The following is a 24,442-nucleotide window of genomic DNA, read 5'->3' on the forward strand; positions in this document are numbered from 1 at the left end:
GAGATGGCAAGGCAGTAACTTACTTCTGAATACTCAGTTTTCTTTGGAAACTGTATATACAGATTTTCAAGCAAAATATTCCTGGCTCTTTTCCACTTTAGAGTCCAAGTAGAATGCAACTGTGTAAAGGGGAGCCCTTCAGAAGCAGAGAGTTTTACCACAACGAGTTGTGAACCTGATACTCCAAATTTGCCCAGGATAACTAATCGGACCAAAAATTCTCTTACTTTGCAGTGGAAGGTAAGAATTGTTTTAAAACCTTTTAAATAAGTATTTTAAACTCTTCAGAATTGGTTTGGATTTGTCAGTTAAATGCCACTTAGTTGAAACGGAAAATTTTTGTCAAACATACTAATTTCAGTTACAGTTCCATGACCACAAATACATGTACTGGGTTAAATGTGGACTTCAGTAAAAAGAGAAGGATTCCCAGAAAAGCCTTTGTAGATGAAATTACTGAGTTCAAATGAGAGACGGTGGTTTGAGTTCCAGTCCCCTCTTGTAATGCGGAACCAATTCCTTTCTCTGTTATTGAACACAGGCTTGTTTGTGCAAAGCAAATGAAGTGGTCTGGAAAGACTGAGATTTAAGCAGAGCTGCAGTCTGGCAGCTCAGAAAAATATTGTCATTTTACACTGCTGGCCGAATACCTTTTCAAGGTCTAAATTAAAAAACAAAACCATAAACATGATACAAGCATTGACTGAACGGAGACTGAACTAGGACTATCTTGGCAAGCGAAACAATCTTATAAGGGGAGCATCATTTGTTCTCCACTGGCCTTATCATGATTTGACCTACACAAGCATTTTTTTCTTAAGTGGTCTTGTATCCAGTTAGAGCTCAAATTGCCTTCTTTTCCTGTTGCAGGCATCTTGTGATAATGGTTCTAAAATCCACAGTTACCTTTTGGAATGGGATGAAGTAAGCAAGTTGTTCTATTTTATTTTTAATTTTGTAGTGTTTTTAAAAAGTAGTTGTAAGTGACTGTGCACATCAAGCTGTGTGAAAATTAAGACTTGTGTCTAGAGGCATGTCACAAATATGTAATTCCTGAAGCAACTATGAAAGTACGGTTATTGCCCAAATTTTTTCTTCAGGAATATAAAATAATAGGATCTTAATTACATGATTCTGCTACTCTTAATAGTGGCTTTATCACTTGTAGTCCAATACTTCTTTCAAGAGCTGACACTAAAGGATCATTTTCCTGTAATAGTCTTTCTTTTGTACAAAGGGGGTGGGTGGATCTACTATGCCCCCGCAAGCATCTTCCACTCCCTACCTGGACAGCTGTCCTGACATGGCAGAGCTGCAGAAACTTCATGGCTTTTTCCTTCCAACCCCGTGAAGCTGGGAAATGGAAATGAAGGAAAAAAGCTTCTATTTCAATATATATACAAAGTTTCATATACTACTACCTCACGATACGGGAGATTCTTGAGTTATGTTTCATTTCAAAAAATGAGCTTACTTCACATTTGTGTGTTGCTTTAATAGATGGCTGCATGTATAATGGGGTGAAAAATTGTGATTAACTTATTCCTTTTTAGGGGAAAGGAAACGGAGAGTTTTGCCAGTGTTACTATGGCCAACAGAAGCAGTACAGGATTACTAAACTATCACCAGCAATGGGGTACACCTTTAGGCTAGCAGCCAAAAATGACATGGGAATGAGGTAAATATTACTATTTTATACATAAATATGGAAAGCATGTATATGCATGTGTGTGCTTACTTAGGAAAAACACATGATGGCATTTAAAGAAACAAGTCTTTTGTCCAACTGGTATGAAATAGAATATAGAATAGTTCAGTTGGAAGGGACCTACAGTTATCATCTAGTCCAACTGCATAGTTAATTCACGGTATGTGATCGGATTATTCAGTTTGCAGATAACCTGTGTACTACAAACCACTTGACCCTGCTTGAGCAGGGGAGGCTGGACAACATCACCTCCAGAGATCCCTTCCGATCTCAGCTGATCTGTGGTTCCCAGCATAATGTGTTCTGTCCAGGCATGGTATGACTACATACTACAACCACTACGTTATGTGCATACTCACCTTATAAATGCTACAAGTCTCATCCCCTCTTAGAAGCAGATGGTGCAGCTACTTCGGCCAGACTTAGCCTTATTTCCTGAACGGGCTGCTTAGACATTTGTGTAAGATCCTTCTAGAATGGGGAGCCCCAGCATGGCACAGACAACCCGGCTGCTCGCACATGAAATCAGCGTAGGCTGTGCTAGTGTTTAGCTTCTGTCTTTGTCGACCTACGCTGACCACTGAAGTTGCTACCGTGAACGTGTCTCCTACTGCACGTACTTGCAGTAGAGTTTTTGGCGAAGCACTACATTGTAGAGATTCACACATTCAGTGCAATTGCGGCTTTTGTGTCTGATATAATAAACACACTAAAATTCTGGGGATCATGCTAAAAGATAAGTGACTCAGCCTAAGGACCAGAAGGTAATAGTTTAAATGCTGCAGTGCTTGTGCTGCTGCAGTGCCAACCAGAGGGTACCTCCTACCATGCTCTCTGCTGCTCTTGGTTCCAGGCAGGTTTGACATGGTGCTAGATCTCAGGTAGCTCCTGAAGGTGGTGTAGCAATTTTCCAGGGCTTATCAGCTGTCCTTAAATGGAGAGTTTTAGTGGTGACAGTATAAAGAGGTGTCAGTAATTCTGCTGGAGCAGGAAGTAAGTCTGGCAGAACGCCCACTGCCACCTGTAGGTATATCTGTATTGTGCTCTTTGCGGTGTCCCGTTATTCCGCTATGTCCCTTTATCTAAGGCCTCTGTTAGTCTCCTGTTACCCTGGGAAATGGACAGAATATGACATTACCATATCACTGAATTCTTTTGAAGTTCTAGATCTTATAATGAATGCTTAGGATATGTGGCTCTTACTTTTAATGGCTACTTTTCAGAAGTTATAGAGCACCAAACTTTGTTTTGAATTTTTGAACGAATCACATCTGACTTCAGAAGAGACTATAAATAAGAACTTGTTAAAAAAAAAAAAAAAAATTACTGTTTTCTCAAGTTATGCTTGCACTACTGGGTGCAGTAGCTCTTGGGGATGTTTCTTGGTCTTCAGGCAAAGCGAATAAACCTGGTTAATAGTCACACTACCAGGGCTCATCATCTCTAGAGCAGACTGTTGTGGTGTCCACACTACGTAGTAGCACTTGGACCTTGAGGTCCTATGTGGCATAAAGACAGGGCTTCTCTAGCCATCAGCCTAAAAATGCTATTTTGCATTTGTATTTTTAATTTGGTGTTTGAAATATTATGAGCATTGTGCTGCCGCTCACCAGAGTGCAGTTTTTATAGCATGAAATAAAGGATGTGTCTTTTGTGTCCTTCAGCGGGTGCAAGGAGGTTGTTGAGGGAGCAATGCCTGCTTGGACAGTGTTGAAGGACAGTGTAGAGAACAGGGAGCCAGACTTGGGGTTGTAATTCACGCTGGGCGGGAGAAACCTTCTGCAGAGTATTAAGTATGCGAAAACTACAGCTGGCTTAGGAGATCTGAGGTGTTTGTTGGGAGTTTTTGGAGAGTACTGAGGGAATGCGTAGCGTATGGTGCCTGTTCCTGTGTCTTTCCTTAGACACCTGCTTTGGGCTATTGTCAGAGGACAGTATAGTGGGCTAGAATGACTTTCAGTGTGCTCTGACACAGTCTTTATTATGTTACTGCCTTCTGGATGGTGTTTCTGGAATTAATTATTCTCTGAGTTGCTCCTGGACTTTGTCTTGATGAGATTTAGTTGGAACTGTTCAAAAAAATAAAAGGCAGGGAGTGAGCTGGCAGTTAAACAGGGTCCAGTGCTCAGGCTCCATTTCTGCTCCCCTTTTACATCTGAGTGTAAATGTACCCTCTAGGAATACCGCACGTATTACAGATTGCTGCAGCGTAAGCTGGTAGAAGACACTGATCAATTAAGTACCCTTCTTAAACTAATCACGCCGAATAGATTTTTAAATCAATATTTCATGGCCTTGTAAAGATGCGCTTTATTGTCTTCATGGTATTATTTAATTAAGAATTCTCTTGAAATAATATTTATTAGGGTAGACTGCCTGATTATTCCTTATGAAGAATGTTGAGAACCTTAGGTATCTGGAGACAGAAATTTGTCTAAATAATTTTACCAACAAGAGCAGGTGTTTTATCTTTGAGTTACTCATATTTTTAAATTTAATTCTAACCACACATGAAAAAGTGTCTAAAGAAAACTGGAAAACTAAAATCTATTTAAAAGATAGATAGCATTATTGTACTTCTAATTTAATTGTTAAGAGTCATTCAAATGTAGAACTCTTAGTTGATTTCAGCGTATTCTGGAGTGGTTCAATCAAGTAAAGAGATTAAATCTGTTTAAGGTGTGGTGTTTTTTACCTTATATCTGCTTGTAAGGTGACTCCTTCAATAGTTCGTTGTGAATAGAGATAGGCTTAGTATTTGAGTTTTTGTCTAGTCTGTCTTCATGTGTTCTCTAGCCTGCCTATACGATGCTGAGATTTTTTTAGTAGATATATTGTATATATCACACCATCTTCATTTCAGAGATTTTCTTTCTTGTGACTTTTTGCAAGAAAAAGACTACTGTTCCCCCCCAAATTTAAGAAGTTTTCTCGTTTTGCACTTTTTCACTTCTTGCTTCACAATCTATTTCGCAGTCTGCATGTCCACACAAAGTGTATGTCTGCTTTGGGTGCTTGTCAACACTCTTGATAATGTGTTGTCTGTAAGATATTATTATTAGTATTGTTATTACTATTGACAAAAAAACTTTAGAGCAGACCAAAATTTAAAACTTGTGTGTTATTATAATGTAGGTTGAGTAAGAGAGAAAGGAAAGTTGAGGTATTTATATTGAGATTTTTCAGGAAAGTCAGGTTCCAACACACAAGGTATTTAACTGGTACTGTTGTTTAAGCCATACAGAGAATTTTATTTTCAGGGCTTCCTGATGCTCACTTAGTTAATGCCTTGCTTTTTAGACTAAAATTACATCTTTGACATTGGTCTCATATGGTTGAAAAAATAAGAGTAACTCTTAAGCCTGTAAATGTTTCTTCAGATCTGATGTAGAAGCAGCAAATGCCAGCACAGAACAGGTGGGTTTTTTTTAGTCTAGTTGGATACATGACAGACCATCTGTGCAAACATAGTACCCATTTACTGACTTTTGCATCCCTCTGTTTCACAGTAGGTCTTTTAATGTAATTTATTTGTATTTTCACTTCAAGGCATATCTAAGTGTCATCAGATAAGGTTAACAGTTGTGTTAGGAGATTCACTGGTGTACACTCAACTTAATTTGTTCTGCAATAAGACTTACATATTGGCAACTCTTAAAGTAACTTAACATTGAATGAGGCTATTACTCTATTATTTTCTGAATCACTAGAGAAATTAGTACTTCACAGTCTACTTGAAGCGCATAATTGCTGCCTGGGAAGCAAAATTTCTTCCCATATATGCTTTTATGTCTTCATGTTTTCATTTTGAATAGGAAGGGCACTGTAGTATTAGTACATTATTGCATATAGAGCTCTGCTGTTTTAAAATAATGACTTAATATGAAAAAGCAAAACGTTTCGGTCAGCAAAACGTTGTAATTATATCATACAAAGGAATCTTTCAGTTATGAACATGTTAACCTTGTTCAGATGTTTTGTTACCAACAGATTCATGGGCAAGTGAAGTCGTCTGCATATACCAGCTTGCAATTTCCAGTTGTGCATGTGTGCAAGAAACTGTCATAGCTGTATTTAGTAAGAGTAATGTATTTCTAGGTATTCATTATTGTGTCTAGTTAGTTTACATACTGTCTGTTTTAAACAGTGGTTTTAGTGAAGAAGTCCTGTATCATACCTCAGGCACTGCCCCAACCGCACCAGCAAGTCCTTTGCTGATTAATGCTGGAGTTACTTGGTTATCCCTACAGTGGACAAAACCCTCAGGAACACCATCAGATGAAGGAATCTCGTATATATTAGAGATGGAGGATGAGAACTCAGTAAGTTTAGCATACTTATTCTTAATAAGAAAAGAAACTACAATGTGTGTGTGTTACATTACTGTTTTAAGTGTAACAATGATTACTTTTGCTAGAATATTCTACAAGGAACTGTATTTTCTGAAATTAAGCTAATGACTTGTCATTGCTGTGACCAAGCCACATAGCTGTCTGCTTTTTATTGTGACAGTAATCATTATTAGCATTATTAAGCCCCAATGCTGCAAAGACTTTTAAATTACTTTTAACTTTGTGAATTTGCGTGTGAAAGTTAAACGTTCTAACAGCTGGATCAAAGTAATTGCATGATGCAGTGTGGTCCCTCTAGATGTCCTTTTAGCCTAACCACCTTTGTTTTAAAATGAGTCCTGTTCTACCCTTTGAAAGTGTGAGGTATAGTTTCTGTTGACACTGTATATGTTTTTCTTTACTGTTCTTTTTTCCTCTTGCGATTGGAGAATGGTTAATTAATTTCCCCCTCTCTAAATATCTTGTGTTTATCCAGTGAAGGTGCACTTACTGCTTTGTTAGAGGAGCATAACAATTACGGTCTGAAACAGTAATTTATTTGTATGAAGTATGTTACATGGTCTGGGCTGCAAATGTAATGTTTCCAGTAATGCTATTTAATTCTACAGGGATATGGTTTCAAGCCAAAATATGATGGTGACGATCTTACCTACACAGTGAAGAATTTGAGGCGTAGTACAAAATACAAGTTTAGGGTAAGATTTTTTTCATATATTTCGGTTGTTTTTTTTTTACCAGAGTAGCTTGAGATTGACTGAGAGGTGGGGAGGGCCTATTTTAAGGAAAACCAAATTTGATGCCAGTTTCTTAGAATGTCAGTCTCTTAAAACTGTCAGCCAAACGCCTGCTTCATTAATTGTCTCTGCAGAAGGAATAAGAACCTCTGCAAGGGCATAACACAGTTGCAGGTATCTTGGATTCCAGGTTATAAGTCAATATTCTTAGCAATTGGGTTTTTTTTATTTGTCGTCTTTGTTGCATATCCACAGGTAATATTAAATAGTGTAGCTACAGGGTTCTCTGATAGATTCTAAACACGTTTGAAAGTGTTGGGGTAGGAAGCAACTTTGATCAAAAAAACATCTGTCAGTGCTAGCATAGCACTGAGCCCAAGTTAGTAAATCATTCATATTACCACTGTGCTGAGCCCATTCTAATAAATCTTGAGGGCTGAACTTGGTAGCTCAGGAGGAAGTCTGGCTTAACAATGAGCTTTTGGGTGTGGTTAAAAGCAAAAAAGAAGCATACTGGCTATGGAAAGCTGTCCAAATAGCCATCAAGGACTACAAGAACCTTACTAGGATGTGCAGAGATACAGTCAGGAAGGATGAGGATCAGCTAGAACTGAAATTGGCCGAAGATGTCAAGAACAACAAGAGAAGGTTCTTCAGATATGTGAGCAGTAAGCAGAAGCACAGGGAAGTGCTTCTAACCCTAAACAGTGCAGGGAACCAAGTTACAAATAGTGCCAATAAAGCAGAGGTTCTCAGTGCCTTCTTTGCCTCTGTCTTTACTGGCATAACTGGACCCCAGATCACAGCATCAAGTAGCTATGACAAGGCATATGTCGACCCACCGGTGGTGGAGGAAGGGCCGGGCTGTGGCCTCTTGCAAGGGCTCAACCCACATCAATCTATGGGCCAGGTCAGAATCTACTCCAGGATGTTAAGAAAAGTGGCTGGCATTGTTGCAAGGCCACTGTCTATAATATTTGAAAAGTGATGGAAATCAGGGGATATCCCTGATGATTTGAAGAGGGCAAATGTTATACCCATCTACAAGAAGGGCCCAAAAGAGGACCCAGGGAACTACAGGCCCATTAGTCTTACTTCAGTCCCTGGGAAAGTAATGGAAGAGTTCTCCTAGAAGCTATTACAAGCCAAATGAAGTAGGTGATTGGGAAAAGCCTACACTAAAGGCAAATCATGCCTGACTAGCCTGATCACCTTCTACATCAAAGCAACACTTTCAGTTGGCCTGCGGAGAGCAGTGGATGTTGTTTACGTGGACTTCAGAAAAACATTCAATACTGTTTCCCACAGCCTTCTCCTGGACAAACCAGCAAGATGCAGACTGGCTGGGTGGTCTGTGAGATGAGTGAAAACTGGCCAACAGGCCACACTCAGAGGGTGGTGATCAATGTTTTTTACTCAGGCTGGCAGCCTGTTAGAAGTAGGATCCTCTAGGGATAAATACGAGGCCCCACACTGTTCACCTTCACAAATGATCTAGATGATGGGATTGAAAGCACCTTCACCAAGTTTGCTGGTGACACAAAACTGAGTGGTGAGATGGGCACATCAGAAGGGAAAGCCATCTTGCAGAGAGACCTGGACAGGCTGAAAGAGTGGGCTAGCAAGACCAGTATGAAGTTTACAAAAACAAGTGCAAAGTCCTGCAGCTGGGTTGGAATAACCAAAGAGCCCAGTATAGGCTAGGAGCAGCCTTGCTGGAAGGAACCTGGGGGTCCTGGTGGACAAACTGACTAGGAGCAGTGCAACATAGCAGCAACAAAGGCAAATTGGATCCGGGGCTGCATCCACAGGGGCATTACTAGCAGAGTTAATAGATGTGATTATTCCACTGTATTCAGCTGTTGTCAAGCCACACCTGGAGTACTGTGTCCAGTTCTGGTCCCCACAATTCAAAAAAGACAGACAGACTGGAAAGGGTCCAAAGGAGCGCCACAAAGATGATTGAAGGGCTGGAGAACCTGCCCTGTAAGGAAAGACTAAAGGCATTAGATCTTCCCTCCCTGCAGAAGAGAAGGCTCAGGGGGACCTCTTCACAAGGAGACACATGGAGAGGACAAGGGGCAATAGGTGCAAGTTGCACTGGGAGGAGTTTCATCTTGGCGTAAGAGAGAAATTTTTCACAGTAAGAACAGTCAATCACTGGAACAACCTCCCCAGGGACGTGATGGAGTCCCCACCAGGTGCTAGATAATCTCGTCTAGGCTTGCTTTTCCCTTAAAAGTTGGACTAGATGATCTTTCAGGTCCCTTCCAACCTGGGCTGTTGTGAATTCTAAGTCACTCTTGAACAGTTGCTCAGGTTTTGGAACAAAGCTAAAGGCATTTCCCACAGTATGAAGCAGAGTCAGAATAGTCTCATCTCCGTCTACAAGGGAAAAATGTCAATAGCTGTTGTCTTGCATGCACCTAAAACACAATTTCAAAAGGAAGAATTGGGAACTGCTGAAGAACAGCATCTCTTTGCAATATGAAAGGTAGCAGTTTACGGGTTGGTTTGGTTTGAGTTAACGCTAAAACATGTAAGTACTTCTTTTCAAATGATAGCAGATATTTTGCACTTGGCAATACGATTACTTTCTTAAGCAGAAAAGGTTATGATAGGGTTGAAACTTCCAGTACTTGGGGTTTTTTACATAATTTAATATTTAAATAATTTAAAATATACAGTGTATTCCAAGGACTGTACCAAGCTGGGGCTGTTATGGCCACACATGAACTTAAACTAAGGAACAGTTAATTACCTCGAAACTAGCTTTTACAGGACTTGATCATAGTCTTCCTTTGAAAGTAATCCTACACATTAATCCTACACATTATTAGTCAATATGTAGTTAACTTAAACATCCTAAGTTTCTCATTAAAATAAAAAAATCAATGTTTATACCCTATTTTTCCTAACAGTAAACAGAAGTCTCTGTCCACTCATTCACGGGGCATAAAGAAGAAACAAATGTTATGTTAATTAGGTCTTTAATTTTTATTATATGGGAAAAAGACTTAATTAGTAGTAATATTCCTTAAGGCTTTTGAAAGAAGCTTTATATCCATTGGAAACCTTATTATAATACGTAAATCCTAACTGTGCCTGTTTAACTTCATTTGTAAGGGCACAAAGACAACCAGATGATTGTTAATCTTGTAAACTGTATCGGGAGACTTAATGTCTGAGAGACATGTTAGCTCACATTTCCTTTTCTCAATCTGGACTAACATTACTGCTGTCATTTCAATTCTGCTCATTTTTAAAACATATAAAAGCCAAAATCCCTTTCTTTAGGTTGTTTAGTTTTTTGCTAGGAACAAATGAGAATACATAGTAAACTAACAGCAGACACAACCAGAAAGTTAAGAATAGCAGCAATTTGTTTTCCTAGAATCACAGAGGAGTCTAGGTTGGAAGGGACTTTTGGGCATCATCTTGGTCAAACTTGTGTAGAAAGCAGGGACTTAGGTTAGGCAGTTCAACTCTGTCCTAGCCCTGTCGAGCTGAGACTTCAGTATTTCCAGCAAGGGAGATGCCACCACTTCTGTGGGCAGCCTGTTCTCATCGTGATTAATTTCTTTTCTTATATCCAGCCAGAATTCTCCCTAACGCGCTTGCCCATTATCCGGTCATCACAGATCCTTGTGAGGAGAGTATCTTCACCTCTTTTGTAACTACCTTTTGGTTATTGGAAGACTGTGGTTAGATCTCCCCCCATGAAACTTCTTTTTTCTAGGCAGAGTAAACCAAGTTCTTCAACCTTTCTTTCTGTGTCAGGTTCTGTAACCCTCTAATCATGCTGGCCCTCTTCTGGGCTCTCTCCAGTTTGTCAGTGTTTCTCTTGAATTGGGAGGACCAAAACTGAACCTAGTATTCCAGGCTAAAAAGGGCTGAGTAAAGTGGCATAATCGGATCCCTTGTTCTGCTGGCTAAATTCTTGCTCATGCAGTCCATGAAACAATTCGCCTTTGCTACTCCAGGGTGCTTGGCTGATGCATTTGGCTTGCTCTCCACCAGGATCGCAAGGTCCTTCTCAGCAGAGCTGAAAAAAGAAAAGCTGACTAGCCAGTCAGACCCCAGACTGTACCACTGCTGGGATTATTCCATCCCAGGTGCAAGGCTTTACATTTACCTTTGTCAAAACTCACACAGTTCTTGCTGATGCAATCTTCCAGCCTGTCAAAGTCTGTCTGTATGGTGGCTCTTCCTTCCAGTGTCTCTGCTCCTAGTTTGGTGTCATATGCAAACCTGGGGAGGGTCCATTCATTCTTATCATCGACATCACTTCTAAAGATGCTAAATAGTACCTGACGTTGTATTGACTGCTGAGGAAATCGAATCATGAGCAGCTGCCAATTTGCCTTTGAACCATTAACAGCCACCCTTTGAGCCTGGCATTCTACCAGGTTTTCCACACCCATCTTTTGGTCCATCTGTCCTGTCCGTATCTTACCAGCTTGTCTACATGGATGTTGTGGGAGACCATATCAAACTAAAATCAGGGTAGATGATGTCCACAGCCCTCCCTTCATCTGTTGAGTAAGTTGGTTCATCGTAGAAGGCATTCAGGTTGATTGAACGTGATTTACCCTTGATAAATCTAATCATCTTGTCCTTCATGTGCCTGTAAATTACTACCATGACAACCTTTGCCACAATTTTCCTTGGGACTGAAGAGTTTATCTCACCTTTGTTGTTGTTAATACAACTTACCCATATAAACACTTTTTTATCTCTGAATGTATTTCCTTAAAAGAACGTACTATAGCAGCATGAGAGCTCTACTGGATTTATCCCAGTTATTCAAGTTTCTTTAGCAGTTAGTAAAGCATCACTTTTTGCTCTTAACTTTGTTACATTAAAATATTTTTACCTCAGTGGGAAGGGAATTGCAATTAAAATTTGAATACTTTTAAGTTCCTTCAGTGAAAGTTTAAAAGTGGCCTCTTTGCTGTATGTCTTTTTCATCCTTTGTTTCTATGCTTTTATAAAGGTTTTTTCTCATGTGTATATTGCGTTATCAATAAATTGTGTAAGTCCAATAAAAAAGAGTTGTTCTTAGACCTGCCTAATTTCTGAGTATCTTAGATGGCTTTAAAAAACGAGTTTTCAGATCCTTGACTTGAAATAAAGTGCCTTGTGCTATATTGAGCACCCACAGATGTCATCCCGATTGCCTTTTACAGTCAGGCAACTCTTCACTGTCCTAAGTAGAAGCCTAACTTTATGCATCAACATTTGAAATTTGGGGGACGTGGAAGGTTATTTGATTTTTGAAATAATTTTTTATTATTTTTTTTTCAGGCTCACAATTACTAGGGTTTCTTTTTTTTGCTGTCAGTGTGCAGGAAACTTTAATTTCAGAACACTGATTTTCTAACTATGAGACTAATGAAAATGTAAAATGAAGGTATATAATAGCTTTAGTTCTTATCTGAAAATTTATTATGTAGCTGTCTGTCAAAGCATACATATAAATTAATTTGACCGTACTATTAACAGTGAGTAGCATACCACTAACCAGTGCGTTTGTTCTGTTTATAATATTTTTTATATATTTGCAGGTCATTGCCTATAACTCAGAAGGGAAAAGCAGTCCAAGCGAGACAGTAGAATACATTACTTGTCCAGACAAGCCTGGAGTACCTTCAAAACCCATGGTGAAAGGAAAAATTCACGCACAGAGTTTTAAAATAATCTGGGGTAAGATTGTTGTCCAGCTCTGTTTAGAGTATGTTGTCTGTATTTTACATATATATATAATAGTTCATATATATATATATTTGTATATAGAAGGCCAGGTTTTACTTCAGTAATACATCAGTCACTGAGTCATTATGATTTTTATGGAACTAAGAGAAAAATATTGATTAAAAATAGTTAGGGTGGCAGTATAATAGGAAGAATAATATATAAATTGTAATAGGGACTGTTATTGGAGGGGACTACAATAATTAAAAAAACAGGAATGTTAATTTGTGTACTAAGAAGATCTGTTTCTCTGGCACAAAAGGCAGATGCCCCAAAATTCTGGGGTTTTATCAAAAGAGAAGATCCAAGTTCAGCCTGTCTCTTCAAAGTGTTTGGTTTTGATGGGTAAATGTTTTTATTTGCTAAGGATCTTGAGAAACTTTTCTTTAGGCTCAGAGGTTTTTAGCCTTATGCTGTGAAATAGGAGGTGACACAGTACTGTATGATGCAGTACTTTAGCAGAAAATCAAACAGACAAAGGTTTTATTTGTTGTCACAGGTAATTGAATTTCTTACCTATTTCTGTTTAATAGTGTATGCTAATTCTTTTGCATTAATAAGAAGAGTTACTTGTGTAGAGTATAAGTAGTACTCAGCAAGTCTAGTCTTGCATCTTTATAGAGTGCTTTCTACATCAGGGCCTGATACTTGATCTTTTATGGATGATACATAATGTATGAAGTTATAAGAAATACCTGATTTGTAAATTGAAAACTATCTAAAATATCTATTCATATATAAGAACCTTCAGCAGTCATTATTTTGAACACTAACACTCTCTTTTCTTTTTTTTTAGTAAGTGATAATTAACGTGATAATTTTATTTTTCACTTGGAGTAACTTGTTACCTTCCAACCACAAAAGTGCTTTGTGCCATAGAATAAGTCTCCTTTTATTTAGCAGGTGTGACATGATACATAACCCTTGCCTAAGAGCCAACACCATGTCAGCCAGCACATACACAATGTTATCTTATGGCAGCAGTACCCTTCTGCGTTGGAAGTATCACGCTGTCTTTATATTTGTCCAAAATGTTGTTTTTCCACATTATTTTAATTCTCTTGTTCTCTTAAGTCAGCTCTGAGAAAGAGTAGTGGGTTTATATGTCAAAGATCGGTCTGTAGGTTCATGTCTTGTACATGAATATTGTACCAGGGAGGATAGTGCACTCAATTTCCAGTGATGCATTAAAAATTTAAGAGATTATGTTTTCAGTGTAGAACTCCTGACCTCTGTTCTCTCCGAAAATATTTAGGTTTTTGAAAGCCTGTCTTTAAATAATTTTGAAATATTCTTATATGCAAATCGGTATGATAATCTTTTCCCCTCCGCAGTCCAAATTACAGGACCATTAGGATCTATGTCCCTGAAACCATAATCAGGCAGCTTTCTACAGCACTTCAGACTGAGATGTTTGCTGTGGCATATGGCAGGTGCCTGGTTCACTTGTGACTCTTCATCTGTAGAGTATAAAGTTGGGTTGTGAGCTGGTGGCCTTGCACAGTGGAGAACTTGAGTAATTTGTGGCTGTCCTGAACTCGGATGCTGTCGCTAGCTAGGCTGCTGTCTGTCTAAACAAGCACCCATCTCCAGTCAGCTGTTGGTTTTGCCTTTTGTAAATTCTCCCCAAAAGCTACAAAACCATTTAATTTACCTCGCTTAGTTGGAATATTGCTGGTTTTTATAGATCCGCCAAAAGACAATGGAGGAGCAGCAATAAATACATACGTTGTGGAAATGTCTGAAGGTTTAAATGGTAAGTATTTGGAGCATATGTTGGCATTCAGCTGTGTTCTTTTTTCTGCTTGTGTATGCCTGTGGGAAGAGTAAAATGTGTATTATGATAGGGAAAGTTACTGCAAGGGACTGCCATTAAAAAAATAGGGATCCTGATGCTTGTATATAAGAGGTTCTTTTTCTCTGGCTTAGAAAGAAGATGCCACAAAAGTCTGTGTCAAAAGATGCTCCGTGTTTAACTGATTAATTAGGTGTATTCTGTTTTGGAAATGAAATGACACATTCCCGGCGTTGTAGGGCAAGAGGACAGGGCCACGAAGGTTTGCTGGATGTGTGACAGAGGAAAGAAAAACTAGTGCTCCATTTATCACTATTAAAGTAGAACAGTGATGCAGTTGGGATGTCTCTGATACTTGCTTTTCTGTCCTTTCATACAGAAAGGAAATTAACGGTATTTCTAAACTGGACATAAAGCTATCCATCTAAATTACTTAAAAATCTACACCTCTTAAGTAACCTTATTAAATTCAGAAACAGTCACACTGAGAATGAAAGTTTATACTTCTCCAGTGCTGTGTCAGATTAAGGCAGCGCACTGTCCCCCAGTTGTAATGGCAGCCCTGTCAGGGGTCTCAGCTGTGGTTCTTTTGATAGTAAAGTCTATCACTTTTCTTACTCCATCGTGTGCCCATGTTAAGTCTCTTTTGGAATGACTTCCCTGAGGCTTTCACGCAGATGTAGTGAGCCGTGCGTTACGTTTCATTGCCGGTCCTCTAAATTCTGTGATGTATTGAGTTGCTGGAGATTTAATTGAAAGTCCCCAGGTTCCCTGCTTAATCTCTTTAAAAAGAGAGAGAGAACGCTAAAGAGTATCTGGTTTAAGAATCTGGCTGAATAGCAAAGAATGAAATCAGTATTTCAGATGGTACTGGGCCATTCAGGAACACAGGAACAAGCTTTATCAACTGTAAACTGTAGTTACATTGTGCAAAATGAATGTAGTAATTAAAAGTTTCTTTTCCATACAAAATTTTTCTTTTGTATCTTTCCTATTTATTTGGTTCGGATGTTTGAATCTGCTTGCTGGCCCAGTAATAACTACTTCATTAAAAGTAAATTCTCCCCTAGTTAATGTGAATACCAAATAAGGAAGATATTTCACTAAACCAGATCTACACAAATTTACCTAGAAAACTGTCTTTATGAAGTGATTGGATCTTTTTCTGGGAAACTCAAAGCAAGCCTTATATTTTTTTGATAAACATCAGGCACATGCTTATTTAGTGAAGCTAGGATACCTGCTGTGGCTGGTACTGAAGAGTGGCAAATAACACCTTGCTTCATTGCACACTTATTTTTAACCTTTCAGGAAACAAATGGGACACAGTATACAGCGGAGCTGCGAGGGAACACGTGTGCGACCGACTAAATCCTGGCTGTTCCTATCGCTTACGTGTATATTGCGTTGGGGAAGGAGGACAAAGCATGGTAATATGAGCTAATATTTTTAGTAAATAAAATTTCTCTCTCTTTAAGAAAATCTGGTCCAGTAGTTAATAAGCAAATATTGTACAGAAGTGCCTAACAAAGTAGCCATAATTAGTACCTCAAAAAGGTTCCAGTATTGATGCACAGTGTTTCAAGTTTCTGCCCATTTTTTAAAGAAATCAATGTGAATATTCTTTTCAGCTACTGTATTCTGTTTAAAGTGCTTTTTCTTATTTACAGAAACTATGTCTTTTTGCCGTGTGATATGTTGACAGAATGTCATTTCTTAAGGCCTAACCCAAGACAGCCGTGTCGATTTAAGGTTTTCCGTGTGGTCGGTGGAGTACTGTGTCTGAGCAGCCGAGTCAGCCCAGCAGGCAGGGGGGACAGAGTGTTTCCCCAGAGTTGTGCTCCGTAGTCTCTTCCCGTGTGGTCTCAGACACAAGCAAGATGTTCACATTGCCCTGCTTTTCAGTATTGCCAAACAACTGGGTGTGCCCTACTGTGCTCTCGTATACATACACGTTACATACACGTTACGTACACGCACACTTCCACTGTCGCTTCTGTGGTGTAGTTCAGCCTCCAGTGCCAAGATGTCATGCTGTATTCTTCTCCCTTCTCCCCAGCAGCAAGTGTAACTGGGTCTCTACAGACTCCAGCGGGGCTTCACTGCTAAGCTGATCTGAAAATCTTAAAACCCTGCATCCTTGGTGTTTACCGTTTCTTCCCCAGCCCCTTTTACTATATGAAATTCATGCGTTTTTCCTCCACATAGAAGCCTCCTACAAAAATAGCCTTGCCCACAGCCACCTTGTTTAAGAATAAATCTGGACGCCTTCGGTGCTGGCTCCGCTGCAGTGCTTTCCCTCACGCCATTGCGGTTGTACAGGGGAAGAGGAAAGGCAGTATACTTCCCAGCACCTAACCACAACTGCAACCCCAATTAGTTTAGAACAAACATTATTTGAGTACCAAAGAGAAGATAACTTTCAGAAAATTCTGATACTTTTCTGAAGGTGTCAGGAATCAACAAAAGAAGAGTGAAGAAAGAAGTAATGAAACTTTTCTGTAGCTTGTTGTGGACATAGGCCTCGTAGGAAACATTCTGCTTTTTAAGTGGCATCTGTTGTTCAGTGCAACAATACATTTCAAAGGAACTGAAAAGCAGCAGAGCTTCCACTCTCCTCTTTCTGGAACATATGTAGAAAGCAGTTGTGAAATGAGACTGTTAAGATGCATCTCTCGTGTAAACTAAAAGGCTTACCAACTTTGTATTTGTTCTGTATCGCACTGAAGCTAATAACCCCGCATTGTCTCTGACTCATCTCTGTCTGCATCCAGAATAGTCAATGCCATCTGCTGCGGGTGTATTTTTGCACGCACTTCGGATCAGAGGTGGAAGTTTGTTACACATTAAGTATGACTAAGCAATCAAAAAGTTGAAATCTCAATTTTTTTAATCTCTTCTGATTGACATCTCTGCCCAGAAACAAGTATACAACCCTTAGATTAAGGTTTTAGAAATCATTAAAGTGCAGTTTGATGGAAAAGAGCATTTTACATTAAACAAGTCATATTTTAAGCATGTATACTAGGTTTGTACTGATACTTAAGTACTGTTTTTAATTCTACCCCTTGCATGTGTACCAAAACACAAAACCAAAGGTTAATTACGCATTTTGTATTATTACTGTAGCATGTTTTATATAGGCATTATGAGAAAAATGCACCAGATCACTTAAGCATCTTCATGTATTTGAGGATGTAGTTCAAAAAATGGAAGATCCTGTTTCTGACTCGAGTATTTGCCTTTACTTGTGGCATAATTGGTAGTGCTTGTTTTGGCCTAGATGACTTCATTAATCTCTCTTTCCTTTGTAGGCATCTGATTCTTTACTGGTGCAGACACCAGCAGTGGTTCCTGGTCCATGCCAGCCTCCAAGGCTACAGGGTAGACCAAGAGCAAGAGAAATTCAGCTGCGCTGGGGTAATTCTATTACAACTGCTAGTGAGGGTAAGGGATCCAAATGTGTTATGCGTTAAAATTAAATAAGCCTTTCTTTCTTATTTTTAGGACCACCTCAGGTAGACGGGGGCTCACCCATTACCTGTTACGGTCTGGAAATGTTTCAGACAGAAACTGATGAACACAGAGAGGTTTACCAAGGCTCTGATGTTGAATGCACAGTAGGCAGCCTTCTTCCAGGGAGGATGTACAACTTCAGACTGCGGGCAGCTAACAAGGCTGGGGTAAGGCGGTCGGTCTGAAATGAGATTAGTTGCAGAGACTATTAAGGATCACTATTAAGGATCTTCTCTTTTAAAAGAAGCATTTAACAGTAATTTTAAAATGAGGATTTCCTAATGTAGAGTCATTTGATTCACATATCTTATTGTTATGTGCGAACAGACAGTTAAACATCAGTTTATAATAAAGGGGGTTTTAGATGAAGGGAAGAGAAAATAGCTAATTATGTCTTATATGTGAATAATAGCATTGGGAAATGGTTAGGAGATGCGAAGTACTTTATCAAAGCATTGTTGCAACTTTAATCTCATGTGAAGTAAGGTAGTAAGTTATTTTCTGTATACAGCTTTGTAAATTGATTGCCCTTTATTTTTACAGCTGTTGGTGCGCTAGGACATACTAATTAGCTTTTCCTGACTCTCTTTTTTTATATTTAGTTTAGCTTCAGATTATCAGATACAATAATATTTTCTGTGTTTGTCATATTAAATGTGTTTAAATCAATTGTTGCTGTAGAACAAGCTTTATTTAATTCTGTATCCAAGTTTTTATCTTCATAAAAACTATCATCACCAGTTGACACTGTTTGCGGAGAGGTCTGCAGCTTAAGGCTTTAAAGCACTGACCTAACATTTTATGCCCCCCCCCCTGCAAAGAGTGTTTTACAGCTCAAGCATTTTTTGAATCTTTTGTTTATTTTAGATAGATATAAGTAGGCAGTTACAAATTGTGTTCTGTTACAGTGCAGCCATCGTGTAACTTCAAAAGAAGGATTTGGATAGAACTGTCCTGTTTTGCCTGAGAGAAAATTTCTTATAGAGAAGAAGAGTCTTGCAGCTATTCTGGAGAATAGTCAGATACTGAAATAAATCATGAATCCACAGCACACAAAAATTTATTTTATAAGCAAGCAATACAAAGTTTCAGGCTGCTATTCTGTGTTCCTACTATGGTAAACTATTATTTAAAAAGCAGTCATTTGATTTTTACAAATCAGTTGTTTCAACTCCCTTTTTAATAGTTTGGACCTTATTCAGAAAAATGTGAAATCACTACAGCACCTGGACCACCAGATCAGTGCAAGCCCCCTCAAGTGGCGTGCAGATCTGCTGCGTGTGCTCAGGTGTCGTGGGAGGTAAGAATGCCGTGTTACGCCTATCTTAACGTGATTGCCTTCTACATTTTTAAGTTCAACTTTAAAAGCTTAAGACTGGATTTTAATCACATTCTTAAATATACTTGCCTGATTATCCAGTACTTAGTAGGTAAAATCTTCAAGTCCTTTATCATACCATTGTACGACAGCTGTAAGTTGACAGCCGGCAGGTACTTGAGATCTTACTTCGTTCTTTTGTTTAAGAGTTTTGCCACAACTGCCACACTGCATTTCTTAAAAATTTTCTTTAATGTAGTTATCTTTCCTCAGAGCAAATATATCCACATAATACAATAGATTATTGTACATTTGCTGTTTTTATAAGCTGATCTAATTTTCTGTAATTACATCAGTAATAATGTAGCAAAAGCCTCACAGACTTCCTATAAACCCATAGTGTTTAGATATCTGATTAAAAAAATGCAATAGATAAAAATTAAGCTTGTGAAAAGGAAGACTCTATCTGGGAATACTGTTTAAACACCGATTTTCAGTGGCTTGAAATGGAGTGAAGTATCTTGAGTTACAGAACTGTACAGAAACAAAAGATGAAACTATTTTACCTGGAAGGTAGAGTTCATGCTTCTTGCTGGGTATGTCAGAGGAGCTCTCCTTAATTGTCTTCCAGGCAAAGCCTTCTGAAGAAGTCTCCTACAGTGTTCAGGTGGCATTAATTTGACCAATGTTAAATGTCTGCTTTATAGAATCTTGCAGTAATTAAGCAGGAGTGGACCTGTAGATGTCATTTAGTTCAGCCTTCTGTTCAAAGCACACCTAACTTCAAATTTAGGTCAGGTTTTTCAGGGCCTTGTCCAGTCAAGTTTTACTTGTTTCCAAGAATGAAGGTTCAGCAGCCAGGTAAAGCTGTCTCTGGGCAAACTGTATCATGCTGTAGAATTTTTTTTCCTTTATGTCCAGTCGAAGTATCTTTTACTGCAAGTTGACTCTTGCCTCTTGTTTTGCCACTGTGACAGCTCCAAAAAGAACCTGACACCATCTTCTTTGTACCCTCCCCGTGAGTAATGGCAGGCAGCAGTAAGATCTGCCCTCAGCCTTGTCATCTTAATATCAAACAAACCTTATCTTTTTGTCATGTGTTGCATTCCACCTTGGTGGCCCTCCACTGGACTCACTCCAGTATGTCAGCGTCTGTGTTGTATTGAGGAGCCCAAGATGGGATACAGTACTGGAGATGCAGTACCACAAGTGCTGAGTAGAGGGGAATCATTACTCCGTTTAGCATTCTTGCTGGTTTTTTGCTCATACAGTCAATATGTAGTTAGCCTTCATCAGACCCACGTTGCTGAGTTACGTTCAGCTTGCTCACCAGGAGTTCTTTTTTGGAAAAGTTGCTCCTCAGCCTGTACTTGTCTATCCCAGGTCCAGGACTTTGCATTTGCCTTTATCTTAGTTGAACTCCCCAAGTTCTGTATCAGCTTGTTGAAATTCCTCTGGTAGCCATACCCTTCACCAGATGAAACACTTCCCCTGGTTTGTTGTCATCCCTGAACTTGTTGGCGTGGATTCCCCTACTTCTCTTAAGGTGAACTCCACTAGATCTGCAGCAGCAACAGCGATAACACTGAGAAATGACTCCGTCTTTACTGGCAGTTGCACAGCCCTCTAACAGCTGCGTACCTGCTGTATGACCAACACATATTGTTGTAAATTAGAGAAGGAAGAGGGAGTCCCTCTCAGTCACAGCTCAGGAACATCACATCTTATCCTGTGAAATTCTGTTTGTATTGAGTCACTTACCTTCACATAGCCTAATGCTGAAAGTAGCAAACACCCTCCTTTCAAAAGAAGGGGAAAGAAAAAACATGCTTTGGAGCAGTTATTATCTGCACCTTAATGTGGTTGCTGTCTTGGAATATTTAGTCCAAAACACCAGCAGTATTTTTCTTTTATTTTATTCATGATCTAAGAAATTTTTTGTTGATTTGGGGTGGGGATTTTGGCTTTTTGGTTGTTTTTAATCTTTATTACTTCATTGACTGCTGATATTTTCCATTGGCTCATGTCTTAGTCTGGCACTGGTTTGCATGTTTTTAACTGCACGTCAAATTATTATTTCTGAGGAGTATGAAAGCCGTTCAGCTCCCAAAACCGGGAGGCTAAGTTTGGCTTCCTAGGGCAGGTAGTGAGGAAAAATAGGCTACTCGAGCAGGCATTTCAGTCCACATCTGCGTAGTTGCTTAGGTGCCTGTGCCAGTTACTTCGCAACATTATCTTGGAAAAAGACACAATTTTCTGCTTCCCACTATTCTTGCGACCTAGTTTCCACGCACAAGAGCCGTGAAGTGCTCCAGAGGAGTCCTTTCATCTGTAATGTGAAGACAGTAGCACCAGTGTGCTTTTGCATGTTGTCATCCCTGGGCTGTAGACCCAGTCAGTGAAAACTATAGTACCCCACATCACCCTCTCAAGACCATCTCTTGCCATTGACCACTCAGGCTACTAAGCTAAATGCTGCATGCTAAATGTTCTCTGTACTTAAGTAACTGAAATCACAGTTACTTACTTTTTCTGGAGTAGTCTGCAACAGGAAATAGCGTGTATGGAACAGTATAGGGGACCTAAGGCCAGTAATGGTCCTGAACCAGGACCCAATGTCCAGGACATGGACCTGTTGGAACAGGTCCAGAGGAGGGCCATGAAGATGATCCGAGGGCTGGAGCACCTCTACTGTGAAGACAGGCTGAGAGAGTTGGGGTTGTTCAGCCTGGAGAAGAGAAGGCTCCAGGCAGACCTTATAGCGGCCTTCCAGTACCTAAAGGGGGCTACAGAAGGGGTGGGGAGGGACTCTTTATCAGGGAGTGTAGCGATAGGACAAGTGGTAACGATTTTAAATTGAAGGAGGGTAGATTTAGATCGGATATCAGGAAGAAATTTTTCACTGTGAGGGTGGTGAGGCATTGGAACAGGTTGCCCAGAGAAGCTGTGGATGCCCCATCCCTGGAAGTGTTCAAGGCCAGGCTGGATGGGGCTTTGAGCAGCCTGGTCTAGCGGGAGGTGTCCCTGCCCGTGGCAGGGGGGTTGGAACCAGATGATCTTTAAGGTCCCTTCCAACCTATGATTCTATGATAATGCATTCTGATTTATTTGTGTTGTACTACATTGCAAATCAGCAAAGAAACAGGAGGGTAACATACCTGTGAAAAAAACAATATAGATGTGGTGAGTTTGGTTGAATTTTTTTCAGTCAGCAAATTTAACTTCTAACTATTCGTATCCATTTTAAAGGTTCCAGTGAGTAACGGAGCTGACATCACGGAGTATCGGCTGGAGTGGGGCGGTGTGGAAGGATGCATGCAGATCTCTTATTGTGGGCCTGGGCTCAACTGTGAAATGAAAGGGCTTTTGCCTGCCACTATATACTATTGCAGGGTTCAGGTAAAGACTTAAAACTATTGTTAGTGAAATCTGGAAATGGGAATCGCCCCTGCCATAAAAACATGGTCTACTTTGCATTTGCAGGCAGTGAATGTTGCAGGTGCAGGCCCTTTCAGTGAAGTAGTGGCATGTATGACTCCAGCCTCTGTACCTGCGGTTGTGACTTCTCTTCGGGGACTAAGTGAAGATGAAGTTGAAAGTCCGCACTATTCTCCTTCCACATGCCTTGCTATAAGCTGGGAAAAACCTTGTGACCATGGATCTGAAATCCTTGGCTACAGCATAGACTTTGGAGATAAGCAGCCCATAACTGTTGGGAAGGTTCAGACCTATTTTATAGATGGCTTACAGCCAGATACTACCTACAGGTATGCCGTGCACAGCTACTCGACAGCCTACTGTTTCTTCCACAAGAGCAGAGTCTTTATTTGTTTGTTTCCTTAATTATTTTTTTTTTATTCTCTGCATTACTCTCAGAGAAGCATTAGTACATAGCCATGGAGCAAAAGGAAGCTTTGTAATGATGATCATCATAAATAGATGAGCTGTGTTTGGTTTTATTTTCTTTTGAGAACAATTTATGTTAGTTTGTTTATTATCTTTTTGTTGTATCTGTCTGGTTAATTTGTCAGCTTAACTGAATTCAGATTACAGATTCAGATTCATAACTGGTTTTTGGACTGGTTGCGTCATAGATAGATGGCCTCTAATCTGTTTGACAAAATAAAATCCATCCAAGGAAGCACCATGTCCAGTCATTACTGACTGTATTGTCTGATCTAATGGCAGCTCATCGCATCTTGCAATGCCTTTTCTGCAGAAATAGCAAGTATTTGGGTGACAGTCAGCATGAAGAATATCAGTTTGAAAATCTATCAATCAATCTGAAATTTCTTTTGAAGAATTTTAGTTACCAAAATCATCCCTTATGTTTGGCCTAAGGGTTACTAAAAAATATAAATGTAAAAATCCGTAATTCTGCCTGAAGACACCCTACATTCCTGTTACCAAAACGTGTCCTCTGTGTTGAAATTCAAAGGACAATGTCAATCCCACTGCAGTCAGAATTTTAGCCTACACTGATTTCAGTGTAGTTAGGATATCATCTGGGTATGCAGCTTTCTGAATCCTTAATGTTAAAATTTGGGTTTACTTGTTTTGATGCTGCATCTAAGACTAAAATGTTTCTGTGTGCCTCCTAAGTATTTAACAATAATGCTGGCAATCTGAAGAGCCGTCGCTCTCTGTGTCAACAAACTGAAAAATGAGAAGATTCTATTGCAGAGATACTTCTGTACTTCTACCCACAGAAGTGCTTTTATAGAATACACTGTCAGCTCTTTGTGCAAATAAAAATTTGCATATATTAACCTTAGTTCTGTGCTATAATAAGTTAGCATAACGTTAAATATTACTGTAGCGAAGGAGAAATATTTATTCATAAGCCTGCACACACATTTGTGTTTCAATATTTTGAAATTGTGTGGTGGATTGTTTCAGAATTTAATTATTGTGCTTGCTTTTTTCCAGTTACCTAGATACTATTTAGACAAGCAAATATTAACTCTGCAAAATGAGATGAGACACACTTTGCTCTCTATGGCTACCTGTGAGATACGCAGAGAGCCTCCGATTTCTCTGTTTTCTGCTTTTTCTTTTTTAGAAATACATTTCTTGGCTACTTCTTTTAATTCTTACTTGTAAACCTAATGTCACCGTAGTTTTCCATGGAGTATCCAAAAAAATAAAAAAATTATCCCTGAATTTCAAGTTCTGCAGACCCCTCAGCCATGTGTCCTTTGACTTCTTCTAGTTTCCCCTTCTCCTTTTCCAAGCAAACCCAAGACGGCTTGTGTTTGCAGGCAC

The 24,442-nt window shown here is 39.4% G+C and overlaps 1 protein-coding gene across 8 annotated transcripts in view; it reads left to right on the forward strand.

Moving 5' to 3' along the window:
* FNDC3A (fibronectin type III domain containing 3A) overlaps positions 1-24,442 on the forward strand; it is a 123,473-nt gene that overhangs the window by 89,873 nt on the left and 9,158 nt on the right. For all 8 annotated transcript variants that reach the window (XM_074565820.1, XM_074565830.1, XM_074565855.1 and 5 more), the window contains 13 exons: positions 102-240; positions 871-924; positions 1,554-1,678; positions 5,856-6,030; positions 6,669-6,755; positions 12,362-12,500; positions 14,236-14,304; positions 15,655-15,773; positions 17,658-17,763; positions 17,851-18,026; positions 19,046-19,159; positions 22,427-22,576; positions 22,661-22,944. In XM_074565820.1, coding sequence (XP_074421921.1) covers positions 102-240; positions 871-924; positions 1,554-1,678; positions 5,856-6,030; positions 6,669-6,755; positions 12,362-12,500; positions 14,236-14,304; positions 15,655-15,773; positions 17,658-17,763; positions 17,851-18,026; positions 19,046-19,159; positions 22,427-22,576; positions 22,661-22,944 — 1,737 coding nt within the window. The remainder of the gene's footprint in view (positions 1-101; positions 241-870; positions 925-1,553; positions 1,679-5,855; positions 6,031-6,668; positions 6,756-12,361; positions 12,501-14,235; positions 14,305-15,654; positions 15,774-17,657; positions 17,764-17,850; positions 18,027-19,045; positions 19,160-22,426; positions 22,577-22,660; positions 22,945-24,442) is intronic.

The sequence above is a fragment of the Larus michahellis genome, chromosome 1, assembly GCF_964199755.1.
Source record: "Larus michahellis chromosome 1, bLarMic1.1, whole genome shotgun sequence".
Lineage (NCBI taxonomy): Eukaryota > Metazoa > Chordata > Aves > Charadriiformes > Laridae > Larus > Larus michahellis.